The 12,125-nt window shown below is 47.6% G+C and overlaps 1 protein-coding gene across 1 annotated transcript in view; it reads right to left on the bottom strand.

Moving 5' to 3' along the window:
- PRKCH (protein kinase C, eta) overlaps positions 1–12,125 on the bottom strand; it is a 134,485-nt gene that overhangs the window by 45,962 nt on the left and 76,398 nt on the right. The window contains exon 10 of the mRNA XM_014966572.1: positions 3,185–3,339. Coding sequence (XP_014822058.1) covers positions 3,185–3,339 — 155 coding nt within the window. The remainder of the gene's footprint in view (positions 1–3,184; positions 3,340–12,125) is intronic.

Below are 12,125 nucleotides of genomic sequence, written 5' to 3'. Positions count from 1 at the left end.
CGTTTTGAAGGAGAGAAGATGCAGCTTTTCACAGCGCTTGTCGCAGAAGCAATTTGACTCACCCAGAGAACTACCATTGTGTGGGTAAATGCAGACTCTCTGCCAAACTGCTTCATCTTGAAGGGGGCAAGGAAAAATATAGTATTGCTATGTTTAATGTTAGCCCAGAAGAAAACCAAATGAGCCAGGGTATTCAAGGCCAGCACCTCTCTTACTCCATTGACCCCGGGAATACAGAAAGAGGCTCATGGAGCAATTTGTGGCAAAACGCTTTCTGATCAGGCTTTCCCTGGTGCCTCTCCCCCCTGCTCCCAGCTCCCGAAGCAAGCCCTCACATTCTGATCATAAAATCTCCAAACTGTCTTACACAAGCGCAGTGATTTCCTTCCGAGTATCTCCTTCCACCCTGTAAGCTCATTCCTGGAGCTCAGTGTTCACCACCCAACCGAAGCAACCTCAGCTCGGTACAGCCACAGAGGACTCCCCTTACATCTTCCAGAACAGAGTCACTCCAACTAATTAAAAAAAAATAAATATAATCAAGTCACCCTCCAGTGTATGCCCCGTGCAGCTGAAGCTACCTGACTCCACGGTTCAACCAGTTTTCCAACAAGATCAAAGCCCATGCAGTTGTTCAAGAAGCTTTCCAATTACTCCTCCAGTTTCTATCATGAATTACAGCAGCACTTGAAGAGTGCCAAAACCCATAGGGATCGATTGCTCCTGCCCTGTGACGGGCAGCAGGCTGGGAGGGGACAGGACAAGCTGTAAGCACAGTGGCATTACATTATGCACAGACACAGTTTTGCTGCCGAATGATTGACAATAACTACTGGATGTCACTATTTTAAGGATAATGTCATTTGTGTAATTATCTGGCAGAGTCTCTCTTCAGCAGCTGACATTATTCACAAGGGAAGAATTAGACTGAAATCCAGCTGCAGAGTAAGTAGATTTGCTATTCTGTGCAGACAATCACAGTGCTTTAGAAGCTCAATACATATGGTATATATCACTAGTAATTTTCATATTTCAATTTTCACTGTCAGGACCTGGAGAATATTAAAATTACACGCCTCCTCTATTTCTCTGCGCCACATATATCATATGATTTCATACTTAAAAATAATTTAACATTCTCTATCCTCACCTGACCATCTGGTTTCTTACTGGAGCTCAAGCTAGGAAGAGAAAGAGAAGTTGCTTTTACTTGACCTATCCCATCACCTCACCATCAGACCCACAGTCTGGTGGGTACTAGTACTAACGGTGCCTGACTGGGACTGGAACTGGTCCCATCCTGGACCCAGCTGTGGGTCCCAGCTGTAACCAAGCAGCTAAGAGAGAGAGCTGAAGTTATTCTTTGCAGTACTGGCATACAACAAGTAGAACTGAGCTAGGGCCACAGCAGACCATACCCAAATACACACACTTTGCTGCTGGAATTCAGGTGATGCTATTCCAAAATAAACAACTGACTCTGTGCTAGAGGATGCCAGAGGCGTTCTGCAAAGCATGTCAGAAACAAACCTTTCTGTGTGACCCAACTGTCTCAGTGCCTACATCTCCCTGCTCTGCATGTTCTGTTCCACCCAGAACAGGTCTTGCTCAGCCCCTGGTTTACACGGGAGGATGTTGGTTGAATTGCCATGGGGGTTAGGGAGGGCCCCGCGCAGCAGACCGGCTTTATGATCCATGCTGGCTGGTCCAAGCCTTGATGCTTAGAATCATAGAATTGTCTAGGTTGGAAGGGACCTTTGAGATCATCTAGTCCAACCATCAACCTAACTCTGATAAAAAACCAAAAGAAAACCATACAAAATAAAACCCATATCACTAAACCATGTCAACCCATCTTTTGAACACCTCCAGGGATGGTGCCTCAACCACTTCCCTGGGCAGCCCATTCCAAGGCTTAAGAACCCTTTCAGTGTAAACATTCTTCCAAATATCCAACCTGAACCTTCACTGGAGCAACTTGAGGGTATTTCCTCTTGTCCTCTCGCCTGTGACTTGAGAGAAGAGACTGACCCCCACCTCTCTACACCCTCCTTTCAGGGAGTTGTAGAGAGTGAGAAGGTCTCCCCTCAGCCTCCTTTTCTCCAGGCTGAACACCCCCAGCTCCGTCAGCCTCTCCTCAAGAGACTTGTTCTCCAGACCCCTCACCAGCTCCGTTGCCCTTCTCTGGACCCGCTCCAACCCCTCAATGTCTCTTTTGTGGTGAGGGGCCCAAAACTGGACACAAAAGCCCAGTCAATAAGTGGAGTAAGTGGAGCACTTTGGCAGTAGAAGGCAACAAATATAATCAAACTGCTCACCTAAGTACAGAGGAATGACACCCCCCGCAAAAAAACCAGAGCACTGCATATGAGAAATGGCTTCCTCAGAACATCCTTGGGACCTGGGAGCAGGGGCTGATGCAGAGAATCAATGATGCTCCGATCCTGTCGCAGACAAAAGGATGCCAGACACGGACAGGAAGGAAAAATTCCTGTTGTAGGATCACGGCAGGAATGAAAAGACTTTTAGTGGCTGAGCTGAGTGGCACTGGGTAGGTATGTCAAATAGACAGGTTTTAAACACAGCCCCATAGCTAACAGAGGGAAACAGAGGCTGGGGTGTAACCAGCACACATCAGCCTCCAAATAACAAGGCACCCAGTGGCAAAAGCAACAGCTCCTTGCATTCACCTCCCAGAAAACCTAGGAAGGTTTCACTTGATGCCTCTCCCTTTGTCATCCCTTTGACACGTCATCTCCAGCAGCAGGTTGGGCCCAGAGCAGGACAGCAGAAGCTTCTGCTGGTCAGCAGCTGGTGCCCAGCAGCCATGCAGGCATCTGAGGGGCAGACAAGGGGCAGCTCTGGGGCTGATATAAACCAGCTAAAGTCTGCAGAGAAACGTGAATTGGCACCAACACAAAATCTAGTCCCTGCACCTCAGAAGGAAAACCTGTTTTACTATGTGTTTGCCCCCTATAGTCCATACTGCAGCCAGAAATCTCACTCCTTCCTGGAAACTGGTGCACCTTGGATGTGCAGGGGGGAAAGTGGAGGTACCATTATCCCAGCTGACAACTTGTTCCTGGTGGGCAGCAAGTGACAGTTATTTATGGAAGCAGAAAACTCGAACTATCATGTCAGCCGTGGGGTTGAAAGAGAATGAATGAATGAATGCAGAGCTCACCGATAAATGATGCCTCTTTCATGGAGAAACATAAGGGCTGAAATGATTTCTGCAGCATAGAACCGGGCCCGATCTTCATCGAAGCGACGCGACTTCTGAATGTGGAACATCAAGTCCCCGCCATTTACGAACTCCATCACAAAGAACAGGCGATCCTTCACACACGCAAACACAACAGATATGAACAGCATTAATCATACCCTCTGGCAGCCTTAGAAAATTCTAAGTAAAACTATTATCTCTAAAACAAAACCAGATTAAGCACGAGACGTTGGGGTGGGGAAAAAAAATAATCCTGATTTTTTCAATAAGGATTAACTAAATACCAGGAAGATCTGCTAGATCCTTGCTGTGCACTCCACCCCCCCTGCAAATTTTGCCCCCAGTAATGAAATTAATTCCTCTTCAGATATGTATTATGCATATCAGTAGGTGTGTGCTCCTCACTAACTGCCTCCTGGAGGGTTCCCCAAACTGTCCTTAGCCTGAATCGGCAGAGGATGATAAGCCTGAGTGGGCACAAGAGAAATCTGTAAGAAGTCAGTTGCTCCATACTAAACACAGGAGCCCTCTGGGGAAAGATGCTCCAAAATATAACGTGCATCCCCAGACTGCTCACAGGCTGCAGCTTCACCGCGACAGCACAAGAGCTGGGGAAGAGCAATGACAACGTTATTTTGAGGGTACCCCAATGCTATTTCTGGGGAACATGTGTTGTCTTCCAGAATGGGGTTTCCTGCCTTACTCTTGCATGGCCTTTTGGGCCCTCAGATTTCAGGTTTCCTCTGATTATCAACTTGTGGAGACCTTTGGGTGAGGAAGGAACTGATAAGGATGAAGTATAAACCAAAGCTTCTGCTGGGCAGAAAAGCAACCTGCCCAATAAAGTTGAGCTCATTAACCACATGAGCTGAGGTCTCTGAGGTTTCTTTTTTGGCTTTGCTCTGGTTTTTGTGAAAGTTTACAGATAGGGAGGCACTTGCTTAAGCTGCATCCTCAACAGTCTGGGTTTAACGCATGCAAAAGAAGCGCTTGCTTAATTGTGAGAGGAAGGACTCAGTGATTTGTCACAGAACTAAACCCTTGAACTGTTGCAGTTTGATTCAAAAATTTCCCTTTAGATCCTTGGAAGCATTACGAAGGTCTCCCCTCAGCCTTCTCTTCTCCAGGCTAAAGAGCCCCAGCTCTCTCAGCCTTTCCTCAGCAGGGAGATGCTCCAATCCCTCCAGCACCTTTGTTGCCCTACGCTGGACTCTCTCCAGCAGTTCCCTGTCTCTCTGGAACTGGGGAGCCCAGAACTGGAGGCAGGATTCCAGTTGTGGCCTCCCCAGTGCAGAGCAGAGGGGGAGAATGACCTCCCTCCACCTCCCGGCCACACTCTTCCCTACGCAGCCCAGGATCCCATTGGCCTCTTGGCCACAAGGGCACATTGCTGGCTCATGGAGAGTTTACTCCACCAGGACCCCCAGATCCTTCTCCTCAGAAGTGCTTTCCAGCAGGTCCATCCCCAACCTCTAGTGGTGCCTGGGGTTCTTCCTCCCCAGGTGCAGGACCCTACACTTGCTCTTGTTGAACCTCATGAGGTTCTTCTCTGCCCAGCTCTCCAGCCAGTCCAGGTCACGCTAGATGGTGGCACAGTAGTCTGGAGCCATATGCTCCATATGCTTATCTAGCCCAGCTTGCCCAGGCATCTCTTCAAGCCCACCCTTAAAAAATAGATCCCTCTTGCCCGATCTACAAGAGGAAGTACCTTAGTTTTCCCGGAACCTGACAAGGGATGAGTGTGTGCGTATTTATGTAAGTAATAAATATGCTTGTATAAACATGCATACAGTTAGGTGAACATGCATGTACTTCCTACTCTTATTTCTATTCTTAAAGGTGAGCTTCAGGGGAACAAAGTTAACTCTTCCTATCTTAAAACATACACGTCCTGCTTCTCCAGCACTGGCAAAACTCCACGGCCCATATGGATATACTTATCTGTACTATGATGCTTACAGGAAGATACTGCTAATTCTTTCTCAAATGTTCAGGTGAGCCCAGAAACAGCCAGTTTTAAAAAAATCACACCACTGCTGACATGGAATTAGCATCTTTTTGTTACAAACAGCTCTTGCTTCAGACTAACTGCAACCCTGAGCAAGTACCATTGCCCAGGTTACTCAGAAGGGTAACAGCTAACGCCTCACCTCCCCCCATGCTCTCTTTTCACAGGTCAAGCATAAATATGGATTATTTCATTACAGAACCTCTCCCATTTAGGCCTAACAAAGCTTTGGACTACTCACTTGTATTTTACATTTTTTTTTAAAAGAGGTGCAGCTTATTGTCCTGTTCTCTAACACTTAGGAATCCCACAAGGTTGCCGAAGAAAAGAGCAAGATCAGTATTGCAGCCTGTTTATAACACAGCATTTGTGCATTGGCCTGCTACATACCTGGCAACAGTATTAGAAAAATCAGCACTAATGACCACCCTTTGGGGACCAGAATCTAAGAGCCAAGCAGGGTCTTCCGTTTTTTATTCTCAAGCAAGGCCACCAGCTTGCTAAACTGCAAAGGTCAACTACTCTCTCAGGAATCACTGAGAAATACAATAAACAAAAAAGCAAAAAAAAATTAAAAATATGCAATTTGCAGCAGGCAGAGTAAGAGTAAATAAATCGCTTAAATAGCAGCCAGGAAATCTAAAAAAAGGTGGATAGTTCAGATAGTTGCAAATTTGAGCTGACAGAGTTATGTGCCTCCTTTCTTGGGCTCTACCAGCAGGAACTGGGAGGAGCCGAAAGCTGGAGTGTTATTTTTCGCAGGGGCTTAATGCCAAAAATCCTCACATTTCTATTTTTCTCTTTTGCATTGCTCAGAAGCCTTCCCCGATCTGCTATCTCTGTTTGACGTCCGCAACAGTAAGAAAAGAGCATTTGAGTCAACAGGAAGCCGTGACGCGAGAGCCTCCGCAGCAGCGGCACCGCGTGAGGAAACCACATTGCACCATCTCTGGACCAGGCTCGAGGTGAATAAAGCCAAAAAAGAGCAATTGTTACTGCAAATTAAAGAAACACTTCGAGGAAACCCAAAAAGTCCATGGGATGGAGTGGGCTCGTTTCAAGGCTGGCCCACATCTAGAGCTTAGCCTTGCCGATGTCAGTGCAAGAGACCTGCTTGGGTTTTTTTTTTAAACTTGTTTAAATTTCAGTTTGCCATCTGTATTTGTTCACCTACTCAAAGGTTACTGGAAGCACATACTCCGTCCTAAGGACAGTTGTTTGACAGCAGTTAAATAGATCTACTTTATTTGTTTGTTGTCGTAGTGGGGTGCTCTTTGGGCTTGAAGAGAGTCCCTGACTGCAAAAGCTACTGGATGGGACAATCCACATACTGGTGACTGCCATTTAGAGCAATGGTCCAACTGTCCCTCCACCCTCCTAAAAAAAATATTATAAATATATATATAAATTATATATCAGGAATTCCACTAAGTTTACATTTCATCTTTTTGGAAATAATTCATGCACACAACTCCTTAGAAAATCATCTTTGACCTCAATCTGAGTTCACTGAAGCCAAAAGGTGTCCCCAAGGAAGTCAGTAATTTTTTCCTGTTTTGGCAGCTTTCAAAGTCACCTCCATACAGAGACAGCCGTGTTCCTGCTTCCCAGCAGAAGTTTACTGTTTCCAAAAAGAGTAGTAGGGCTTAGGAAGCTTGCAAGCAAATTATCCCAAGATGATTACAAGAGCTGGTAGGCTCCCTCAGCGCTCCCGGTGTTCCTGCTCTCTCTTCGTAGACCACAAACCCCACACAAATCACTCCACCTTAGGTCTTGCTGGGAGCATGCAAATAAATCATGCCATCTCAGTCCTGGGGGTGTTGGTGGACAGCTGACTGAACATGAGCCAGCAGTGTGCCCAGGTGGCCAAGAAGGCCAACAGCATCCTGGCTTGTGTCAGGACCAGCGTGGCCAGCAGGAGCAGGGCAGTGATGGTGCCTCTGTGCTGGGCACTGGTGAGGCCTCACCTCGAGGGCTGTGGTCAGTTCTGGGCCCCTCACTACAAGAAGGACATTGAGGTGCTGGAGCATGTCCAGAGGAGAGCCACCAAGCTGGTGAGGGGTCTGGAGAACAAGTCCTACGAGGAGAGGCTGAGGGAACTGGGCATGTTGAGTTTGGAGAAGAGGAGGCTGAAGGGAGACCTCATTGCCCTCTACAACTCCCTGAAAGGAGGGTGTAGAGAGGTGGGGGTTGGCCTCTTCTCCCAAAGGAATCATGACAGGACCAGAGGAAATGGTCTGAAGTTGGGACAGGGGAGGTTTAGATGAGATATTGGGAAGAATGACTTTCCTGAGAGGGTGGTCAGGCACTGGAACGGCCTGCCCAGGGAGGTGGTGGAGTCACCATCCCTGGAGGTATTTAAGAAACGTGTAGACGTGGCACTTCAGGGCATGCTCTAGTGCCCAAGATCGTGGGGGTCTTTTGTCTGTGTGTGGTTGGACTCGGTGATATCAGAGATCCTTTCCAATCATGAAGATCCTGTGACTCTGTGACTTACGTGCATGCATTAGTGACACTTCTTAAACCTGGCCGCAGGGATGACTGGCCATGGCCCCTGCTGCTCCTCCGCTCATCGCCATGGCCCACGGCTCCCAGACGAACAAGGCGGCGGCAGCAGAAAGACAGCAGGTTTTACGGCCATCTGCTAGCTGATTTTTGGTGCTCTGGTCGCCGTTTCACCTCTCTGCTTGAGTGACTGCAGAAGTGCATGCCAGCCCCAGTAACCACCTCTGCCTGGGAGAAACTGGAGTGACAGCAAGGAACATACTGCCCTGGGGCTATGGGGATGGGGGAGACGACTGTGGGCCAAGCCACGTCTGAAAGGCTGAGAAAGGGAAGGTTTCATTCTTTTGCTGGTTTGGGGGTGGCTTTTAGCCAGAAGAAGGTGCAATGGCAACTCATCCAGCTCAGAAAGGGGGTGAGGCGCCTGCGGCATCTCCTCCAGGCTGGGCCAGCTGGGGAGCACCCTCCTGAGAAGTGAGGGTCACTTCCCCACACTGGGCTTTGTTTTTTAGCTCCTTTAACAAAGAGCCACCGGTGTCATTGTCACAGCTACAGGAAGGGGGGCAGGTATTACCAGCTACCACTTAAACCCACACTTTCCTATCTGAGGCTGCTGACGGTGGGCACAACACAGGCTTTTCCTGTGCTGCGGCAGTGAGGCACGTAAACACTGCCTGGAGAATAACAAATTGGCTCTCGCCATTTGCATAAATAAACTCTGTGGGGTCCCCTTGGGGTAAAGGTTGCCTCCCGCACACATGTGTGCACAGCGGGGTATTAATGCTGAGCTCATTCCAGGAGAGCTGAACGATGGCAGCCACAACCCCAGGTGAGCTGATGGGAGTTGCGGGTTCTCACCCGCTCCAGAAAAACAAACAAATAAATAAAATAAAATAATAATCAATCACAGACCTAACTACACTCTCCAAACTCCTGCCCCTGTTTTCTTAACCACACGGCTGAAATTTCAAGCTCACAGGCTGAAGAGTTTTCGTAACGCAAAAATTCAATCATTTCTCTGGAACAATGTGTCCTTTGGAATATGCAAGTGAACCACACACATCCTTCCTCCTCATCCCCTCAGGACAGCCTAATTCACAGCAGAGTTGCGTGATTAGCTCATCTCATGACAAGAAACTTACTCAACGTACATGCAAAATGATGACTTTTATCACACTTGTTCATTTGTACCTGTTCCATTCGAAACAAAACAAAAATACCAAGTAGAAAAAAACCACCCCAATCTCACATACTAGGTCAACCAACTAAATCATGTACAAGAAAACACCCATGTAATCTCAATTTACAAAAAAAAAAAAAAGCCACCTTGGGCACCATTAGAACAAAGTATCAAAAAAGCCCAAAACAAATTGAAAGAAGAAATAAAATTTAATCTTCCCCTCCAAACCTTTTAAAATGGCACAGAAAACTACACAGACACTCATTTCCATCTGAAAGATCAAAAAACAAAGGGCTGGCTGAACTTAGATGGGAATAAGTTGAGAAATAAGGAAATATCAAGCTATATACATCACCCATTAATTAAAGATTCATAGGACATCTGCATCCCTCAGCTGGCTGGTACTATGGTGTCTCAGAAGACAGTAGCTCTGTAAAGACCGTGCTATTTTTTACAACCCTCATTCAGAAAAAAGCTATTGGAATTGCTGTTTCCAGTTTGGAGTGACTATGTTGAGACAGCTCTGGCCTGCTTTTAAAAATATGCAATATTTTTTGCAATATCTGCTGGCCTCAGACGGTGCCGGGGAGAGCTAGAGACCTCCACAAGCTTGGCCAAAGGTCTTCAGGAAAATTAAGAGCACTCAAACACCCAATGGCCACTTGGAAATGGCTTGCTATGAGGGCTTTTTGGATCCATCCTCTCACCTTAAACATCACCTTGAAAGCAATATAGATTCAAAGAGACTGTTTCTGAGCTGTGATTAGCTTCCCCCCCCCCCTCAGTAATGGGACCTGCTCACTCAGGCTGTTCGTGACTTGGTTCCACTTCCTCGATTTTAAGTTCAAAGAAAAGTATTAGTTTCACGTATTGTGAAACTAATAAGCAACAACATCTCCTTCAGCTACCCTTGCACTAAGCTTGATAATTTTGTCGAAGAGTTAAAATCTCTCTCATAAGCCACTGCAGATGGAGACAAGCATTTTCTCAGCTTCATAAAAATGCAATCCAAAGTCCCTCAAGAGCCAGGGGTGGGAAAGTTACACTCAGGGGCTACAACCCAATGACGGCAGCTAACCCTTCAGTTCATATTTTCACTTCAGCTCATATCACCTCAACATGCGACTCAAGTGTAGACAGACACTCAGCAAAGTTCACAGATAAAATCAGAAATGTCAGTCTGATCTCATTTCACCTTCTGCAAGCAAAACCAGTCTGCCTGGAAAAAAAAACCAAAACCAAACCGAAAAAAAAAAACCCCAACTAAAAACCCTGACCTGGTACGTTCCTGCAATGAAGAGACCGCTGCAAGGTGTTACTGTGCACGTCAGAGAAAGCTGAGCCTTTCAGACCGAGCTTTGGAGGCCTCACACATCTGGTTTACCAGCAACTTAGGCCAGCGTGACAGCAAAGATGTCATGGGGTTTTGGTGGATGTGAACACTGTAAAACCATAGGAAGACAGTTTTGACCAGTCTGCCTTTATTTGGTGCTAGACAGGAAAGGAGCCAGAGAAAGGCACAAACCAACTGTCCCTCTCATGGTCGCAAAGCCAACGTTGAGGGCACGCAGACACGCAGAAGCCACCCTGAAGAGCAAGGGTGGAGAGAGGAAATTCCCCTCTACCTCCCTGTCCAACAGCCCTCCCAAAAACCTAACTCACTGCCCTAGGGCCCCAGGTAACGAGGAACTCAAGCTCCTTCAATCCTGACTTCAGAAGAACTCTGCAGCAAGCCCCTGTGGGGTGTCTCCCTCTCTTTCCTGTATTTCACGGCCACAAGACACACGAGGCTGTACCAAGCCTTTTGGAAAAAGTCAGGCCTATGGACAGGATGTCCCCATCACCATCATCACTTGATCTTGGCTACCAGGAACAGCACTGAAGCACGTGCTGGTCCTCCAACACAGTGGCTTGGGGCTAGCAACAGCCTCGGTGCCCAAGGGGCAAGAGGGGAAAAAAATCTTGCAGAAAAGCAAGAAGTGCACTTGGCTATTGGGTATATGCACATACTGAGTTGTGCCTTCCCAAAGTGTCAGAGATGGCAGGCTGGGGGTTTAGAGCCTGGGAGATGATCAAAGCTCTCCTCTCTGCTCCCAAAGGGCTCCCTCTCGGTGCTTTTCAAAGAGAACATCAGAGGCCTCACCGTTTCCTTACCACCCACCAGCATGCTCCAAGGCCTGTGTCAGGATGCTTGTTCATCTAACCACAGCCCCGAAAAGGCTGCTGCTGCCTTTCCAGTCTTCCTCACCTCCACCATGCCAGGCTCTGCCCCGGCACTGCCCTGTGTTCTACCCACTTGGTGACAGTGGAGTGGCTGAGGGACAACCAGGCTGTTGCTGGAGATCCCCTGGAGGGACCATGACTGAAGGACTCCCCTGGACACACAAGGGCACCTAGACCTCTCTTGTGGCATCTGGGAACCAATGAGTGGGTGAGCAGCCAGCCAGCTGCCATTGCTCAGTCCCACCATTTCGGCTGCTGGGCCCTCCTTGAAAATTATAGAATTACAGAATTGCCTAGGTTGGAAGGGACCTTTTAGATCATTGAGTCCAACCATCAATCCAATACTGACAAAAAACATACTAAACCATATCTCTAAGCACTGTATCAACCAATCTTTTAAATACCTCCAGAGATGGTGCCTCTCCAGGTTAGTGCTAACACTTCTGGGAGGTGAAATACATGACACTATGCCCATGTTGACCCTGGGAGAGCTGCCTGACTGCCCCAAGAACCAGCAGAGACATGGAGAAACCTTCTCCTTCCATGTTGAGAGCATGATATCAGCCCACAGCTTGTAAAGGGGGAAGAAAGCTGTGTGCCAGAGAGCAGGCTGCCCTCATAAAATGGGACCAGTTCAATGACTATCTGCTCTGGAGTCCCCGGGCCAGTCCCTACCAGCCTCAATAGCACCCGTGCTAGCTATTATCTCAGAGGGACGCTCGTTATAGAAAATCATGTCCCTCTGCCAAGTTCTCCGTCTCACTATTTTTGGAACAACAGGGGCAGGCTCTGTGCCTCAGCAACTGTCAGCAGAGCCACAGGGAGAGCAAATCCATATAATGATCAGGCGAGTAGGGACAGTGCTGGAAATGGCATTGCCTCGGGGATGGTCCCCTGGAAGCACCCTTTGGTCATGAGAAAAGGGATAAGGGCAATAAACATAAAACCCAGAAGCTATTTGACACTATTTGCATAGAAAGCTGATC

This window comes from Calidris pugnax, unplaced genomic scaffold, assembly GCF_001431845.1.
Source record: "Calidris pugnax isolate Ruff unplaced genomic scaffold, ASM143184v1 scaffold74, whole genome shotgun sequence".
Taxonomy (NCBI): Eukaryota; Metazoa; Chordata; class Aves; order Charadriiformes; family Scolopacidae; genus Calidris; species Calidris pugnax.
The sequence above is the reverse complement of the archived record's forward strand: the minus strand, read 5'-3'. Positions and strand labels throughout refer to the sequence as shown.